We start from the raw sequence: 20,420 nt of genomic DNA on the forward strand, positions 1-20,420 counted from the left end.
ATTCACGCATGAGTAATTTAAAAAACTACTCTCGAATTAAGGAAAATAATTACAACCTTGTGCCGAGGGGGTTCAAGATTTTCATTTTATTTTATTCAGGATTAATTTACATGTAGCACAAAGCGTAGAGTAAATTATTTTAGGTCTGTATTCATAGTCAACTTTTTAAGAAAAATCGATATCTAATATGTCATCAAGACAGGAGTAAAATAATGAATGATAAAAACTCAAATATTACAATGAATATACAATTATAAGCATAATTAAATGAGTAGCACAATAAATTAAAATACTTGCAGGCGAATTAAAGTTACTTATGAGACAGTTGCGTTTTGTTTATGCTCCAGCAGCTAAAATCGGTAAGCTTTATAGAATGTCGCTCCGTGTGGTTTGTTTGTAGACGTCATTTTTGTCACATCAACCGGGTTCAATTTCCTTTTTCCTCCAAGCAAGAGTTCAAATTTAAATGCCGCGACGTGCTAGCTAGACCTGTATTATTAGTTTAAATAAGAATTAAAATTATAATCCAGGCTTCGGCAAGTTTGGCCTAGATCCGGTATCTTAAAAGGTGATCAGGTAAGTCATACTTGCAAATTAATTTTCTTTTTATGCGAAATCGTAGCAAAGTGCATTCATTTTGTTTTCATTGGGAATATAAAAAAAAACTATTAACCGCTACCGTGTATCAGTTAATTAAAACAATAACAAAAAATTAATTCCATTTCACATACGCTAGCAATTCTAAAAAAATATGAAATAGGAAAATTCCGATGATATTATTTTTTTTTGTTTTTATTATTTTTCTTTCGCGTTTGTTCATATAACAAAGCTGAATCCATAAATTGAAGTATATGTTATTTTAATTACGTGTCAATCAATGTACAATAATATTACTTTTGCTATGCACCCAAACTATTAATTTATTAAAATCGCCGATCTTGTTTTTCGCGAGTCACCATGAATGAAATAATGGCGCCATTGACCCTGGCTTGTAAGCAATCAAACATTTTTGTTTGAGGTTTTTCATTCAGAAGATTAATATTAAACTAATATTCTTAGGCCTGTTTGTGTAGAAAATAGATTTAAAAAATATTTTCTTCAATATTCTGATATAATAAAATAGTTTTTCTAAATGTATCATAAATAAAATATTTGAAGCTCAGTTTTCACTCCAATGATTCAATTTTCAAATCATCATTCCCTTTTCTCCTTTTTTAAACAAAGACTAAGACCAAGACAGACCTTAAAAAATATGACAAAAAATATTTTCTACCTATTACTGTAAATGTGATATTTTGGAATAGTGGTAGTGTAGAGCTATATTATTGTTACTAAGAGTAAACAATTAATTTATATTATGAACTAAATCATTGAATGTAGAAATAATTGAGAGAGTACACTGAAATGTTCTCATCTTATTTATATTGTTTGTGATTTAGTGTGTATAACCTTTGTTGGAGGTCCTAAATAAAATAATATAAAATAGAATATCTCAACATCTGCACATTTATTTTGAACTCCTCTTAGTAATAAGAGAATTGCTATTGCAACTTTTGATTCTTTTTATACATGCTGAGCCGTATAGTTTGTGTGTTTCCTAAGTCTATGGGTTTCAGCACAATGTTTTGTAGCCTATTGCTAATTTCCATGTCAAATGAATGGTCAGACAACAATATTTTTTAAATAGAATAGATTTGAGTGATATTGAAATGTTTCTTACATACAATACAAATAAATCTTCTTTAACATTTTAATATTGATACTTACTTATTTCAGACTACTTCTGATTTACTATTTATAAGAACCAAATTTCCTTTTAAATTGTAGAAAATTCAAAATACTTTTCCATGGAATTTCATTAAATGGCATTTAAATTCGAATTACACTCACCATAGTGAAAACCTTACTTGCAACATTTCCTACTTTGTTTAGCCAAAATGGATCCGTTGCAATTTTATACAAACGTTGCCCAAGCTGTTTGTAATATATAGTAGGATTTGTTCTGCTATTGCTTAAATTTAATATACTTCTTAACACATATATGAGTGGATGTACACCATGCGAGTGTGGTATCTCTCCTCAAACCGTGGCCCAGCTATTTTTGCCCAGTATGTCTTACCAACACCTGTACAACACCATCAATGGTATTTGTAAGGCGGGTACTAACAAGAAGAATGTATAGAAATTTCTTTATTAAAAACAGCTACAAGAGGTTTCCTATCATCTGTGAACTAAAAAAACAACATTATAAGTACCATCATTGACCACAGTAACCCATATTATTTTTATTATTAGTCAGCATTTAAGACAGTGAGTTTAGTCATTATTTATAACTATGCCCTTATCTATTCATGTCATAGACTTTTTTAATCTGTATTAAATTAGCTGCATTAATAAATAGTAATATGATTAGATATTCTTATATCTTTGAGCTATATAAATATAGTCTATCTATATCACAGATTTTAATAAGCTGATAAGTGGACATACTATTTAGCAATCAAGTAAGTACATCAGGGTTCATGGCCAACAAAGGGTTACAAAAAAGAGTTTGTAATATAATATAGTTATTTGCTAGCTGGAGGCTTTTAAGCCATTTGATCAGTGAAGCATTTATATGTGGGTATCGGCCTTCTCTGCGTTATTTGTCTTCGCAATGATTGATTGATTAAGCAATTGCATTGTAAAGAGACGTACCCACATCTATAGTAGTATTAAAAGCGTAAGAGCTTATTTGTTTGATCGCGCTAATCTCAGGAACTAAGGAGTCCGATTTCATTTTTTTTTTCAGTATGGGTTAGGCCATTGATTAAGGAAGGCTATATGAAACATATCGTCACGCTAATAGGAGAAGTGCATTAATAAGAGTAGATCAGTAATGAAATATGTATGTTACAAAAACTGGAAGAAGATGCGTGCGTTCTAAAACCGTTTACCCGATTAAAAAAATCTCGCTCGCATACCTAGTACATAATAAAAGTAAAAGCTGAATAGCCATTGTCCGGCTCAAAACGAAATGTATAAAACCTATTTTCTCAATTCTTTTGATCTCTGTAGGGAGATGGACAGATGCCAAAAATCGCAGACAGGGTCAGCTTTGGCTACCCCATGCACCCCATTCTAATAGGGCTCAAATTTTTGCAAGTTTGCGTGTGTGTGTTGTACAGCATAATTGATCGCTCGCACCCCTTTGGCCTTGACGTCGCTGACGTAAGTTCGGTAACAGAATTTGATGAACGCATTTTGATTTATACAATATTTAAAGTTATGAGGAGCTCTCGTTGCTAAGCTACAACTAATACGATTTAACCGTGGATGGGACCATCTATTTCATAACTCCTCGTATCGGAAGACACGCAAAATTGTGGCTCTCGAGTGTTATTAATACATCTTTGACAGTCTTCACGGGTAGCTAGAACCTAGAAAGTCTGACAACCAGTCTTGCTAATGGGTATCATGTTCCCCAAGTAAATGGGTTGAGGTCAGACAGGTAATAGGTGGTCCTTATGTACTAAGCTGCAATCGGTTAGATAGGAAGCCGACCCTTACATAGTTCAGAAAAGGCTACGATGATGGTCTTTAAAACGAGTTTTTTGGGCAGCCAAATAGACTGGACTCCTAGTATAGTTAAACAGTAGTCTAGTTTCTAAAAGTCATTTAAAGATGCTATTATTTCGCAAATCTCATTGCTTACCGACTTCCGTTGCTAACTGCCAGACCCTCCATCGGGCTCGTACTTAAGTTCAATTTATTCAATTGGTACTGGTTACTGGTTATTGACTCTAGTATATTCGAGGTATATTGAGATCAGTTTTGCTGTGAAGAACTTCAGACTATTAATAGTGTCCTAAAATTAAGCAAAAACATACTGTCGACTTCGTAGATATATCAAAGAAAATAAAAGAGGTGATACTAAACCTTTAATATATTGATGTACGAGTATCTATTGATCGAGTCGCTGGCACCCGAACGGGTCAGCTCATTTTCATGACTAGATTTTTTTAAGCTGTCACGTCAATAAGATGATTCTTTGCTGTAATTATGCCTATAGTCGCCATGGCTATGGCAACGTAGGAAAGATGGAGAGATGTAATTTTCAGGGCTTTACACCAAAAGAATAAACGAAACCCTATTATTGAGGCACCGCTCTATTTCTGTCACCTCGTTGCATCACATGAATCATCGCGAGTCTGACTTGTACTTGACCGGTTCCCTTAGATCATTAGATATTCGTATTTTCCCGTAAATAATGCATATGTTGTTTTCCAGCACTCCAAAACCATGGATATGCTGGACGACTTCGTAACGCTGGCGCAGATATGCCCTGGCATGACGAATGATAAGATCACCAACGCGCTCACTGTTTGGTTCGGGCATACGTTCATTTTCACTCACTGGGAGGTAAGAAACTAATTATTTTCGTCCTTCATAATGTATCAATATCGCCCAAAATGTCGTTTTTTTATTCTTCAATTATATTTAAGGGATTTTCATCCACACGGAAAAATGTCGCTTGGTAATTTTTGCCTTTCAAGCGTCGATATATACATATTTACCCACCGCTTAACCGTGCCTGAGGACGTTCTACACTACGTTGCATGTTACTTTAACCGGTGGGTTCTCCCGTAAACGGTTGTCCATTGTTAGAATGAATCTAAATCCTGTTGAAAATTAACACATCGGACACACGGATTTAAAGCTTTATTGCGCCAGTGACTCGTTTAATTGAGATAATACTCTGATATTGAGCTAATAGTGTAGAAAATGAATGGCAAGAAAATTCGAGAATATGATCGCTACATTTATACAATTTTGTGATCTCATTATAAAATATTTTATTTGTACTTTACAGTATGTCGGGGACACCGGCAAAGGAGACTCGTATCTCAGCGAAGTACTCCGCGTCAGGCTCCACGGTACAGACAGACGTTTCAAACCGGACTACGTCCAAGCTATACTCAAGAACATCCCAAAGAACACCTCTCGCCGTCTCACGTTCCGAAGCTCTGAGTTCTTCAAAAACGAGATAGGCTTTTACGAAAGAGTCCTTCCAGCTTTACTTAACTTCCAATCCACCAAGGAAGTCAAGGATCCCTTTGATAATCACGCTAAACTGATCTTTACGTACTGTGATGGAGTGAATGATGTCGTTTGTCTCGAAGACGCGACGACCCACAGCTTTAGGTCTGTGAACACCCGCCAGATTGGCATCGATTTCGTTCACAGTAAACTCGCATTGAAAGCTTTAGCGAAGTACCACGCTATATCCTTCGCTATGAAAGACCAAAAACCAGAAGAGTTTGATAAAATTAAGAAGGAGATTTTCGAAACCTACTATCATGAGAGGTTGAGGTCTTGGTACCTTAGGTTCTGGAGTCGTATCGGGAAGATAGCTGTAGATGCAGTTGAGAAGGAGTTTCCAGGTTCTATATACGTGGAGAAGGTAAAGCAATTCGTAGCTCCTGAAAGGTACGACGATATGATCAATGCTGCGTGCAACACTCTGGAAAATGGAGTGATCTCTCATGGGGATACATGGACGAACAACTTTTTGTTCAAGTACAGGGATGCTCAACCTGTGGACGCCATGATTATAGACTTCCAACTGGCCAGGTGCGCTACACCAGTGCTGGATATCAGCTTCATGATGTACGCCTGTACTTCTCAGGACTTGAGGGTGCAGCATTATGATGAGCTGCTAAAGCACTACTACGAGGTCCTCTCTACTCAGATCAGGGAGATGGGTTCTGATCCCGAGAAGGTGTACTCCTGGGGCACGTTCATGGCTGAGATTAAGAAGTATTCGTTCTTCGGACTGGCTTTTAGCTTTGAATCTACCCCGTTCATTGTCTTGCCCCCTGAAGACGCAATTACTATGATTTTTGAGGTAAATATTTACTAATTTTTTTTTATTTTTTTTTAAACGACTCCCGCACTAAGGAATTTAATCCTTGTATCGCGGGGGGTTTACAAACATACAACTCACATGCACAAAGACACCCAGACTCAGAACAAGCATTCGTGGATCACACAAATGCTTGTCCTACGCGGGGATCGAACCCGCGACACGACGCGCACAGTGGGTTTGGCGTGGTGACCTCAACCACTCGGCTATCCGTGCAGTCAATTATTGAATTCATGATTATAAGTATTAATACTCAATACTGTATGTGCTTTTCACAATGGTAAGTGGGTATCAATTGTGAACCCTGTCCGGGCAAAATTAGGATTTAAGAGGAAAATAAAATTTGATTGCACGGATAGTTGAGTGGTTGAGGTCACCAGACAAAGTCACTGAGCGCATCGTTTCGCGGTTCGATCTCCGCGTAAAGATCGAATCCTGAATCTGGGTGTCATTCCTCATGTGACTTGAATGTTTGTAAAACCCCTGCGACACAGGGATTAAATTATTTACTGCTGTAGTCATGTAAAAAAAGGAATTTTAAATTATGATGAAATCTCTCAATGAAAATAAAGTAAGAAATGCATAGCGACTGATTATTTTTAAGACCAATAAAATCACTCATATAAACTTCAATTTATAAGTAAAACAATAGCTGTCGTTATTTCGTAGCATAAAAGAATAAAAATCCACAGTCTAAATTCAATTACTAACAGAATAACACCAAAAATTAATTTAACTTTTCAGGGTGACACTCAAATGGACATCAATGACGTATGGAAGATAGGTCCATTCAGGACTAGGGAGGGCAGGCTGCGTGAGGCAAACAACGTAAAGCATGCCGTCGACATGGGATACATATAAACAAATAAACTGATAAGACAAGCACTGGTCAAAGCATACAAACATACACAAAACATTTCAGTTTTACAAAAAAGAGTACTAAATTTTGCTGCTAAACTAAAAAGTAAAACTCTGAGACTAGGTAGTATATCAACCATATGAAAAAGAAATATGAGTTCGTATAACCGTCACACGTGATTGAAGTTAAACTTTATTGAATTGTTCTTAATCTATCTATTGGCAAAATTAAAATTAAAAAAATCGGTTGGTACAGAAACGTGACGCCATATTGCCATAACAGACTTGCATTGCATTGCCGTCCAGTTACCTACTAGTCGCGCCTAAAGAAGTTTTACTTCAAAAATACACGTATGAATTCCTGTGCTTGTTTAAACATGTTTGATCAAGAAAAACCGTTTTTGAAGCGGTATAAAAGACCCGATCCGGTATAAAAGACCGGTATAAACTAACGGTCTATTTAAGAATATAAATTTCCATTAATATTGTGTAACACAAACATATACACAACGTAGTGATTAGTTAAGACAGGTGATAATCACCTTTTAATATATAAAACTTAGTATTAAGGACTAAAATGTCGCTGCTTTTTTAAGGTTTTATCAACGGATTTTGAAAAGAGTATTCTTTTATAAAAATTGGTCTCTGCAGTAAAACTTCTATCTGTCAAAAGCTGATAGGTCAATTTGCTAAGCTTGTTAGGCAGTTGATACCATATCATAATAATGTATGTACTTTTCATACATAACGATCTGCAGAGGCTTTTAAACAATTATGAGTTATATATTTAACTGAAAATTTATAAATATTTTATCAAAAATTCTATAAGAAACATATTATTTAAATCGGTTTTTGGTTCAAATTGTGTTTTAAACACAATAATCGTATTATTGTTTGCGATAGTTTAGTTTGAAAAAGTAATCTCGACTAATTTCCTACCTCTCGCTTTTTAACGAATATTGAAAATATACTATTAGATTTCACGGCATATTGTCTTCATATTCCTTATTGGATGATACAGGCATATTAACTTATATTGTAAGGTATTGTTTGTAAGGAAAAGTATTTTTTTAAGTATGGAACTTTTGGATTGTAACCTTTTTCACTTGAAGTTTCGGAGGCCTAATATTGTTGAGGCCGAATATTGCGTAGGCCGAATACTGCCGAAGAGGAATATTTCTGAGGCCGAATATTGTCGAATATTTCATTAGGCCTCTAGGTTTTGTAGTTTTTATGCCTCTAAATAACTTCTGACATTGTAATTCATGACATATTTCTATTACTATATTCCATAGACTATTAGACCATAGACAGAAACAAGTTCTCGTTTCCATTTTGTGTAATTCAAGTATTTTTGTGTCTCCTACGTGTATTTAATTGGTAAGATCTTTTGTCTGTAGTAATTAAGGTATTTTTCTATTTATTTGTAATAATTGAACCGCCCGTATGTTACACAGGATGTTATGGAAATGCGCAGTCATATTTGGAAATTTACGTCTCAATGTAAATCTAGTTTCTTGTAAGTCAGTGATTGCTCTTACAAAGTAAATGAAAATTAAAACACTGTTTCATATTTTGATGATCTCATGATAATTTGATATGACTACGCTTTAACATCCTCCTGTATTTATAATCTATTGTATTGAATTTAAACCAGTGACAAAAAAATAATCTCTAATATCTTATACAATTACCAGTTAATACCTCGAAAAATCTCTTTGACTGCAAAAAAGTATAATTTTAGGTCCATGGATGATTAAAGGTAGAATAAATTGTCGCAAATTAGAACTTAATTTCGTCATAATCCCAGTGCAGTAGACTGGAAAATTGTATTTAAGTTGTGATTGTAAGACTCCATACGGGCGCATTATGCACAATTTTTACTGATAGCTGTGTTAGTCCTATCAATAGTATTATAAGATAATAATAATAATACCTACCTATATAATATGTATAAGTTCTACTACTGAGCATAGGTCTGTTCCCCTATAGGGAGTTAAGCATTGATCACCACGTTAGCTCAATGCGGGCGATTTCAAATTCTCCAATATTTGGAATCCAGGTTTCCTCACGATGTTTTCCTTCTCCGTTTGTCACTGGTGATTTAAAATAATTATCAAAGTACATAATATAAATTTGAAAAACATCACACTAGTACTTTTGCCTGTATTGGGATTGAACTTGCTCCTTGTGCATACAAATCCAAGCACAGAACCGCTAGGCCACCATGACGAGTACTATAAAAAATGAAATTTATCAGTTCAATAGAAAATCATGACGGATATTCTTGTTCTCTCAAGAATACGAAATCAATCAGTATTTATCATAAGCATTCTTATCAGTAGTATCCTTTAAGTCTATATACTTTTTACTCTTTCTAGAATTTAAGTGAGTGTACTTTATTGCATACATTGTATTAATAAAAGTATGTAATTTATAAACACTTTTTGTTTTATTTGTAGAAAACCCATTTTTTATCCGGATAGGTCATCATCAAATGATTCTTCTTGCTTGCTTGGGTTGAGCAGACGGGAGTGTCAGACTTTTACTGACTGAAATCAATGAGAAAGCATAATTACACCTAATTTAAATATTAGGTGGTTTAGGTATTTAGGCAAGCTTTCTTGGGACTTAATTCCTTTGCCTAACATGAAGTGGCGAGTAAAGAACGGAAAAGTAAAAGTTTACAAGCTATAATGCCATAAAATAAGAGAAATTCTCGAGTTTCCTATAAATGTCAAAAGTAGGGGAGCATCCAGGTTTATTGTTTGTGGGGAGAATCCTATAAGCATTGTGTCGTATCCAGGAGTCGATTGAAATCATTAGTTGGTGGGAAAAAAGTTTTCCTCAATGATTTACTATAATGTAATTTTAACCTTTTCCATCTTTATTGATTCGCTTTGACGTAATATTTTTATAGAGAAGGCAGTTAACAGTCAGTCCTCCGAGCGAAGACCAACACAAAAAATAATTAATTCACTATAGGTTGATTTGACTAGTTTTGATATTTGTTGATGAGTTTGATCACCAGAGCTGAAAATACTTATACATTACATTAAAATTGAGTACGGACTTATATCAATCGCGTCTCAGAAGGATAGTATATCCTGATACCATTCTCATTTATTTATTAAATACGACTCAAAACAGATAGGTAATCGTGCCAAATAACAGCAAACAATTAATGAATACTGCGACCATAAATTACCATGACGGATAGCCGAGTATTTGAGGTCACTACGCCAAACCCACAGTGCGCGACGAGTCGCGGGTTCGATCCCCGCGCAGGACAAGCGTTTGTGTGATCCAGAAATTCTTGTTCTGAGTGTGGATGTGACTTAAATATTTGTGAACACAAGGATTAATAATGCGTTCTAAGTCTTTTTTTGTTATCCTATTTCGAATTTGATAAAATTGTACATGTTGTGTGACTTTGATTAAAATTAGTTTAGTGAATTTAGGTATACCTACTGCAGGTAATATACCTACTGTAGACGGAAAACGAAAAAATATCCGCGTGATCAATTAAATACATTTCTAACTTCAACGACCAAACTATGTAGACACCTTTAGACTCAATCAAAACATAATGAGTTCTCTAAAGTTTTGTATAGTAATGAGTGATGAACCGTCTTCGGAAACTAGGTACCGTCGCTCGAGCGAGCCTGAACTGCAAAACTAACCTTAAGCTGACGACCTATTAGGTATCTTGTTAGGCATTGTTTAATGGCGTCAGTGATAGCAATTGGAAAATAAAACCAGCTATGTCCATCCGTAGAAATACAACTGAAGAAAAATTGTCGTTAATCGAAGTTATGACCGTACTAACTCATTTTTTATTTTTTCTTGTTATGGCAAAAATACATCGTCTAAGAAAATTTCAATTATCTACATACCTGCCGACTGACGAAAAGACGTAACGTAATCACGCCATCTTAATAAGGAAGTTATGCATATTATAGATGCGAGAATGATAAAGATGGTAAGATTGAAAGAAACGTACATTTTTCATCTGAAAATTGATGGAATCGTAATTTTTATATTATTATAGGTAAATCCAAAATCACGTGGATATTTTTTACAGTAGAAATGCTTTAATCCAAGATTAATCGCAAACGACAAGCAATCCTCAACGTTCAATTAAGTAATCAATTTTGAATGAACAAGTCAGATTTACCGGTAGGTACCTATATAATTTTTTCTTTAATTAACAACATATTATAAGTGTTTAATTCATAAAAAAATAGATTTCTCCTTGTAAAACTTTAGATTATTTTCAAACATCTAAGCACCGAACGAGACAAAGAACCCGAGCAATCTCCTCTTCAACCGAATTTTATTGTTCAGAGAAAACAATAGACGGCCAATAGAGACTCATAATAATACACTCCAATAATTTACGTAATTAGACCTGCCAGCTCTTCACAAGTTTACCATCAAATTGGCAGAGTCACTGCGGCTACGTCAAGTGTTGCCATCTAAACTGACAGCGGGTTAATTAAAGAGCGAGATAGACATAGGAACTTCGTTGTAAGAGTGAAAAGGACAGCTGTTTCAAACAGGATGCTCGAGTTTCAATTCCCTGTTCGATATGTTGGCGTTCGGTTGATGTGGTACAGTCGACCGCATTAGCGGTTAAGCTGTGACGGTAAAAGCGCCTTTATTTTAAACTAGTAAGGTTCATTTGTGCATTTCATTGTCGTCGACGACGTGTGGTATGGGACGTGTCGTGCACGTCTGCTGGATGCAGAATTTGGAGGAATAAAAACCGGTGAAGTGAGAGCTGGATTTTTATTTTCCTGATTTGTAGTTATAGTAGCAACATTATATATAATTTTTTCGTTTATATTGATGGTCTATCCCCTATAATTAGCCCTAAAAATGAAAAAAGCCTCTATTATTCCTAAATATACATGTTGTATCTAATTTCCTTGACTATCAACTTACATACTTCTTTTTGTAACATTCCAAGTTTTCCAAGCACGTATTGAGTATCAACCTTCTAGACTGCAATATAAGACCTTAAGCTTACAACCCTCTGATATTCAAGACAACCTAGTTCTTCAGAAAACGTAGCAGCAAAACGACACCTCTGCCTACACCTTCAAGGAATTCTAAGCGAAAAATAGAGATATTATTTTACATTTCTTTCATATTTGCACAAAAGGCACTCAAAGTATAAAAAGTAAAAAGAAAAGCAATAATGTTTATACATTTTACGTCACAAACAACCCCTGCAGGGGTGTAAAGCAGAAAATAGCGTGTAAAGGGGGCGTGATGACGTAGTTAGTAAAAATAAAGTGTCGGGAATAAGCGATCGACTGTTCATGTTTACATGTGCGCTTTTCCACTGGTGTCGACACGGGGAAATATTCAGCTGAAAATCTGAATGCTGTCATATATTTACATTAGCATAACTCATATTGCTATTTATGAGAAGCCAGAAAGCGTGAAATGTGTGTGTATAAAAGTAAAAATTTTCAACACTCTTATTAATTTTAGCGGACATGGTTTAGTGTTATTGAAAAAAAGATGGTGTCATTGATGATATCAGGCCATTTTTTTCAATGGGTACATAATATTAAAGCAACAAAGCGTTTCGTTTGAAAAGAAGGAACTTTATAATTTCAATGTCGTCGATCAGAACTAAATTCATAAATAAACTTTTAAGATAAATAAGTAAAAACGCTTCTTACCACTTCGTTCTTTAAAAAATTAGTGCCTCTACAATTCTCAAGATATACAAATCATTTCTACAAACTACATCAAGCCCTAATCCGGCTGTGTCGTAAACATTGGTAAAACGCATTAGCGAGCTCGTAGTCCAACAAAAACACTTTAAAAGAAATGCTGTACAGTTTTATAGCCGAGTGGAGCAACGACTGTTTATTATGTACTCTGGAAAACTTCACACGATTTATCTGCGCTCTGCGGTTTCTGCTAGCCTGGTACCTATCGATTGTCCAACTGGGAAATTTAAGATTGCGTGGTTTCACAGCTTTGAATTTATAAAAATGTCTATATGAATGAAAGTAGATTAAAACCTTACCTACATCGTATCGTCATATTTTGATCTAGCTAGTTGTTTTGCTTCGAGGCAAGGGAAGGGATTTAAACCTCGTGATAGACGGACGGATAGACGGACAGTGAGCGAAGCTTCTGTAATAGGAATCAGTTTCTGTGCATTCTTTTTTGGCATCCCTACCCAAAAGTTCTCACGCTAAAAATAATAAAACCACCGGAGTGCTCCTGTATTTTACAAGACAATTAGCCAAAAGAATTTAAATTATATTTAATCTCGTTTGGACGAAAAACGTCGAAGTAATTCCACACGATAAGGAACTAATAAAGAAAAGCTCCTAACAGATTCCGCGTAAAAGACAACTTATGTGTACCAAAAATATATTTATTTGCACTAATATCAACAACGACTAAAGTAAACTGGAATCAATCAATGAAATTACACTTGTCCCCCCCCCGCACTACCCATACTTTCCTCAAAATTATTTACTAGGACGTCAACAAACTGTTCGACATGCCCTGTCCATTAGTATCCATTAATATATTTAAGGAAAATTAGGCACTTGTTGATAGTAATAATGTGTTACTTATAACCTTGATAAGCGTCAATGACAGCTATCAACTTCATTACACAAGTCAACAATGGATTATTGGAAGATTATTCAAAGTATTTTATCAGATTATCATCAAATTCTAACGTAAATATTGATTTAATAGATTAGGTAAACTCAATTACCAATGATAATTTTCTAGCTTAAATGTAAAATATACAAAACTGCAGCACTAATATTATAAAACAGTCCAGTTCCTTTGTTTAGTTATTTAAACGTGCTACACTCTGGAACTGCTTGTAAAATTTGCAAAAAAATCTTTTAGTGTTAGATAGACCATTTAATGAGGTAGGCTATATGAAATATACGTTCATCGTATTAATCATAGCACGATGTTACATGAACGCAAAGAAGATAATGCATCCTAAAAATGTTAATCCATTATTTTATTCCCAACTTACCTATATCTTCATAATAACGCGGACAAAGTCGCCTGCAAAAGCTAGTCTGCTATAATTTAAAACAACAAGAAACGAAGATATAAAATAGGGAGTTGTCGACTAAAGTTATAGGACATTGGCCGCAAAATGGAGCAAATGAAACGTTTCAATATTTATTTGATAAATATACGAAGCCGGCAATCAGCTGTCTAGCAAGCGTTGCGACACCGATGTGCGAACGAAATGGATGAGGTAAATATAAATATAAATATCTTTTATTTTTATTAAGCTTGTAATAAAACCGGTCATATGTGAATCACATTCGCTACACGGAGGGTTCCGTATTAAATGGACGAAGGAAAAAATGGGCACATATCAAACTTGCGACTGTTCCAATAGTTCTTTTCATTTTGATTGTTAGCTTTTATAATGGCAACAATGATACGGAATTTTGTAAAATTTTAACTGTCTATATCACAGTTTATGAGAAACCTGGTGACAGTCGAATAGAGAGAGAGACGAATATACAGGCAAACGGACAATCAGCATAGCTTTAGAAATAACATGCTATTTGTATCCCTCATTCGGAATGACTGTTAAATTCAAAAAGTGATACATTAAAATATCAACAGCTCCATTCTAAAACTATTCATCGCATATAGTTTTCCTAACTAACAGTTCAGAAGTGAAATTACCTGAATAGGGTATGAGTGAGTGAACCGCTGTTCAAGTCCGGCGTCTCCAACCGGATTGCTTTAACACTTGGCTTGCAACAACTTTAACACGTTCAAACTGTTTTAGGTAGAAATGTTAGTTTCTATTTGCATATTAAGTAATTTAGTGCTAAAGGAATGATTATTATATTTGTGCTACTTAATTATTATTGAATGTAAAACGTTTTACTCACGCGTATTTATCGGGGTCGTCCGACTAGTTTCGGAAAAAAACTTAAACTAAACTGGTCGTGTCCAAAACTAGTTGACTCCGACTCAGAATGAGTTCGTTAATTATCCAAAATTCTTGTTCCACACGAGGATCAAACCCAAAAACCAAAGGGTTTTGCGTGATGACCCCAACCACTCAACTATTCGTTGAGTCTTTGTCATCATTATAACAACCTGAAAATAATCATAGCGTTAGCAATCCCCCCTTTTCTCGGGCAATCTTGGTTCTTCTACTCTTACCTTACGAGAAACCATCTCCAAATATTACAGCATTCTTGGACCGAGAAACGGGACTCAGTCAAATTAGCCGAACGGGGAATGCCTCGCTAAATCAACTGCAGTATAAGTAAGCTTTGACGCCTCTGCCTTCGCCGGCTCCCTCGCTCGCCTCGCCCGCGTCGCCTTACAAATTTTATTACGGGCCAAATTTATTTTATTTTTCACAGCCGAAGACACAAGTAGGACGGTAAATGATTTGCAAGATCTTTGACGGAGACTTTTGTAAAATATTTTGTTTAGAATGTTGTTGTGTTGGTTTGTCGTATATAAAACATGGCTAATTTGCACTAGCCGGTGTTAGGTTGTCTGGAATGGGGATTTGAGTTATTGTTTTGTTAATGAACTTAAAATAACATTAGAAATAATCGGTCAACTGCGAGTCGGAATGGGCTAGAGAAAAACAAATTGGTTGGGTGATGACTAAATTTGAGAATGCGACCCACATTAATGACTTATCTGGTTTCTTTAGTATTAGAAATTTTAACTATTTAGCTGCCACGGTTCACGAGTTCCTGGTGACAGACTTAAGGACAGACGAACTGTCAGTGGTATCTCTGTAATAGGGATCTCTTGGGAAACGAACCCTGCTTATGTATTTGTACACATCATATACAATTATTGATATACTTTTTGATATAATGTTTATTCACTACAATAGCACCACAACGTTTTTCAAGTTTTGAGTTTTAGTATCGCTTTTATTCTTTAAAAGAAAAAATACTCATAAGGTCATAAAAATAAAGATTCGTAGAAAACAACAAACGTTCTCTTTTATTCACTTCCTCAAAACAACAAAAACCAAAAGTAAATCTGTCTGCCTGCACCATAAGCTCCGAAAGCATAACTATCGTTACTGTGTAAGCGAGATGGCGCTATGCCCACTGTATAACTCTATCTCACTTCGACTACTGTTACGTTCGTACGTTTTGAGTTCATGGTACCTGGTCGTGATGGACGAGCCGCAGTTTTGGTGTTCACTTTACTTGCTTTTCCATCATGCAGTAACAAATGTTCCTTTCTTCATATTGTGGCATGTTTACTAGACTTGTGTGTTGGCGTTTAAGGTTATAATGTGGTAAAGCTTTGACAAATTTTGTAGAAAGATAACCGGTTAAGTGGGAGTTGGACTGTCGATAATGAGGGTTCCGTAAAAATTAGCCTATTCTTACGGAACCCTCATTATCGACAGTAATCCTCAGTATCGATGATCGAAAGAAAAAATGTTCAATCACCATATTTTGGACCGTACCAATTATTGTTTAGCACATAATATGTGAAAACTTCAGCTATCCCGTTGTCACTTTTAGTGATTAGTGTCTAGTGACGAATGGGCAGACAGGCTCTGTTTTTCAAATAACAAAAGATAGGATAAAATTAAAACAAACAGAAAATCAAAAAATATTTTTGTTTTTTAACGTTCAACCTCTGATAAATATATTTTTCAATAATTTATTACAACAAAATACGTTAACATAACGCTATCCCTAACGGAATGCAAGGACGAAGTATAAAACTGGAGACATGTGCTAGAATTTTTATCAATTTGTTACAAGAGCTTTTGGTAACGTAGTCTAGGAGTTTGACACATTTAATATCATTATTAGAATGAGAACGTGTTTTTGGTGTGTTTTCTTTACGTGCGTGTAGTAAAGTTTGTATGTATGCTCCAGTTGCACACACGTGTTTATTTCCATTTAAAGTGTTACTTATTAAAAAATACTCCAATTTCTGGGATGGCGATGGGATAACGTATAAACTAAATATTTTAAAGAGCATGCCTTAGCTAATGGGTATTTGCTTCATAAAATTAAAAAAAATGTTTTATTAAAAAAGTGGACCACAAATGTTAAGACTGATCTGCCGTTTTTACCTGCGAAGTTTAAAAAAAAATCAGGAACAGTTCTACGTCCACCAAAAACATCGTAGTAGTTGTGAAATTGAGACACATTTTAGGGCGTAGCCTAAAATGCGTTTTCTCTCTCCACAAAATTATGTAGATGTATGTATTCCTTAAAAAAGTGACGATAGAAGGAAATACCACAATGCATCAGCACATAGCTAATATACGTAGAATGATATTTTCCTATCATTGTATATCTCCGGGCCTACACCCCGAGTGTTCTCTAGAGACGGGCTTACACCAATCCGGCGATGTCCATGACAAATGTAGCTCGGGGTCCCAGCGCGCATTACTCAAACACTCGCATTTGCCTGCTAACTTCATGCATACATCACATTTTTTCATCTTGTTTCTGTCTTTGCTAAGTTGTGAGTGTTTTTATTGTGGGTTTAAGGATTTTATTGTTTTAGTCTAGACTGGATGTAGAGGCTAAGATGTAGGAAGATTTTGACGTGTTGTGCTGTGAATAAACAGGGTTGTAAATAATATCAGTTATCGTGATACTTAAAATAAAAGTAAAAAGCAACAAATGTTACATAGAAAATAAAAAATACATACATTTGTTTGTTGCTATAAAAGTTATGTAAAAGGTGAGTAATAAAAATAAATCATATAAAACACAAATTAATAAACGAAGTATTTGTTTTTATCCCTTAAAAAAAGCTTTGTTACTTCCTATCGTGTTCTTTTTTAAATATAAAATAAAAAGAGTTTCTTTCAATATTAATCCCGCCATGTTTAAGTAAAACAAAAACCCTGGCCGTTAAGAAATAATAAAGTTTTAATTACATCGCCCTTAGCTTAGCGCGAGCCGTAAACCAAGTTGCAATGCACCAATCACAAGACTTAGCGACCAACAATCAAATATATTTAAAATTATTTGTTTGTCCATCTGTATGTTAAATGCACAGATTCATGAAGTATTTCACATGGACGTTGGGTATTTGACACAAATTAATTTAATGAGACAGTCAGATAGATTGATACAATTGAGAATTATTCGTTAATGTGATGCAACGGTTTATTCACACGTATTTATCGGGATTGCCCGACTAGTTTCGGATCAAGCCGGAGTCCTAAATATTGTGTTGATAACCAGTTCGACTCGGTAGACCGCCGCGTCAGCTCATGATTGTTAATTTGATTAAATCATGAAAAATACAAAGATAAATCGCATCAAAGATGGTGAAACGTTTATGTGGGTGCTAATAATATAACTGGGTACAAAGTGTACTGAGTGATATCACGAGGGATTTCAACCTTTCATCATCATCTTTTGTTTACGCGATTAAAGAAAATACATATCTGACTGGTTATATATTTTCCTTATAGTCACACCTAATTGTAATAACATACTCTGTGACGTGGTGGCTGAGCTGGTGTAAATTCCTTAGGCATAATTAAAACGGCTGCCTAATATAGAATACCTAGTTTTATCACAGATTTGTAAATTGAAAACACAACACAATACTCGTACTTGGTTCTGTTTTAAAAAGCTAGCGTACATCTATCCGCCATTGTTATTCTGTAGCGGGACAAATTCATTAGAGATTCCTTTGTGGCCAGTCTTTGTGTCATTTGAGTGGTCAATACTGGGAAATAAGAGAGATTTGTTGTTTTAAAACTGCAAACGAAGCTTATATGATTTAAAAACACAATAGTTTTTGTTTCGGAAACTCCAAATTAAGTACGGGGAAATAGGTAAAAATTAAAGAAAAGTGCTTTTGATAATAAACAATTTACAGTTTGTCATAACTATTCCTTTTTTAAATTACACTGTAATAAATTATTCCCTTAGGTACCTACCTTGAATTCTGAAACCTCTTCTTAATTAATTAAGCATTGACGTTTGCCAACGTGCCAGTATTGAGTGAGTAGTAACTATAGAGGTTCCAAAAACGAGGTTGCAAGCTATTTGTTACAAATGAGGTTATAATTAAGATTTACCTAGTTATTTTCATGACTTTATTTGACAGATAAAATATATCTTCATGTTTTATTTAACAGCAATCTTAAATTCCCTTTTTTGTCAATACATATTTACTTCTGACTGTGATAAGCAACTAAAAATGCTTTCGTATTTCCATTGGACGCTAGTTTTTACTAGCTTGTTCAGTAGCTAACTAACCAAGCTAAATTTTACACAAAACACAGCTAAAAATATAATGAATAATAATCCCAAAATCCACCCACAATTAGCTATTTAAATATCGAAAATAGTTCAGTGCACAATTAAAACAGAGCCCCAATTAATGGCGTATTCAAAACGAGGCTGTGATAATACTAAAAACGTATATCCGTATATACCCGTGTATATCCGTATACCAATTACCCGGGTATTAGTTCTGCTACAAAACGAAGTGGTCACGTTACCCGCCCAAAGTTTGACCGGCCGGCCATGGCGTGTTTTGCATAAACTACAACCGGAATATTGATGGTCGCGTCGCGGTGTGTATTCTGAGTAACGATATTAAAACGGTACGAAGTATTAATTATTTTCTATTGTAATAACGTCGAAGAATATATCAGCTGTCCATCTGAAAATAGAAATGACATAGCATTATTCATTAAGCATGATCACTTGAAGATAAGATTAGTTTAAAAATTTAACTCCCAAGGACAAGTGTCATATCCACAACTATTAACGATGCTAGATATCCCTGAAGTACCTTAGAAGAAGATTATTAAATCACTCTATTGACACATACTCACATTTGGACGAATCGAATCTAGGTATTATAATGTGTACCGTGCCTTCGTCCTGATTTATTCATAATCCTAATTGTTTTATTGTGGTTACAATAAAAACTTGTGAGAAGTGAAGGTGGGTTATTAACAGCCAACCTTCGAGACGTAGTCCCTAACAGGACTTAGGCCGCCAGGGTCAGGCAGTAGAAGGGAACCGGGGGGGTTTTCGTCGGTGCGCTTCTGCCCTGTAAAGACCTTTGCCAAGGTCACGGCGTGGAAACTGTCATTCATTAGCTTCTCACCCAGAAATAAAATAACTCAAGTTAAGGGAGTTTGAGAGTCTTGGAATAATTAAATACTTACAGATTTGAGAGGAAGTCCCATATATATACAAGAATTCAAAAATAAAAGCATAGGAATACGATCATGGCACCTAGTAGTCCAACATGGCACAGCTTGTCCTATTTTTAAAACAACTACCAAAAGAAAATGTTGTATGTTGTAAGTCAGGAGCGAGAAGAGAACTCAGAATTTATGTTTTTAGATATGCTTTAAAAGAACCGTTATGGTAAGTAGCTCTTTTTGAACGTTAAGCAACTAGATAGCACCCCTTCCTCGGGTCACCACTTTTTGCCTTTGGCCTTGATCAAGAAACTGTGCAACAAACTCCATGGCGGTTTAATGATATTATACAAAAACTGCATAACATTTATTATTCTAAAACGACCAAATAATTCTCGTTCCTCACAATACCAGTCACTATGTTTGCGCAGATTCGCGGCGGGCTATTGAATTTTAACTATAGTCTGTGGTAGTGTACCGTTGTTATTCGGA

The 20,420-nt window shown here is 35.0% G+C and overlaps 1 protein-coding gene across 1 annotated transcript; it reads left to right on the forward strand.

Annotated features, from left to right (window-relative positions):
* Positions 1 to 345: 345 nt before the first annotated feature.
* LOC113502895 lies at positions 346 to 9,204 on the forward strand. Its single transcript, XM_026884643.1, has 4 exons — positions 346 to 576; positions 4,270 to 4,401; positions 4,853 to 5,887; positions 6,650 to 9,204. The coding sequence occupies exons 2-4, from the start codon at positions 4,282 to 4,284 to the stop codon at positions 6,764 to 6,766; spliced, it is 1,272 nt and encodes a 423-aa protein (XP_026740444.1). The 5' UTR covers positions 346 to 576; positions 4,270 to 4,281; the 3' UTR covers positions 6,767 to 9,204.
* Positions 9,205 to 20,420: the final 11,216 nt, after the last annotated feature.

The sequence above is a fragment of the Trichoplusia ni genome, chromosome 18, assembly GCF_003590095.1.
Source record: "Trichoplusia ni isolate ovarian cell line Hi5 chromosome 18, tn1, whole genome shotgun sequence".
Lineage (NCBI taxonomy): Eukaryota > Metazoa > Arthropoda > Insecta > Lepidoptera > Noctuidae > Trichoplusia > Trichoplusia ni.

What these genes read in the sequence shown, in the direction of transcription:
- LOC113502895 (XM_026884643.1), top strand. Translation starts at nt 4,282, where the DNA reads ATGGATATGCTGGACGACTTCGTAACGCTGGCGCAGATATGCCCTGGC. An exon ending in TCATTTTCACTCACTGGGAG is followed by an intron (nt 4,402 to 4,852) that starts GTAAGAAACTAA and finishes TGTACTTTACAG; the next exon opens with TATGTCGGGGACACCGGCAA. An exon ending in CAATTACTATGATTTTTGAG is followed by an intron (nt 5,888 to 6,649) that starts GTAAATATTTAC and finishes TTAACTTTTCAG; the next exon opens with GGTGACACTCAAATGGACAT.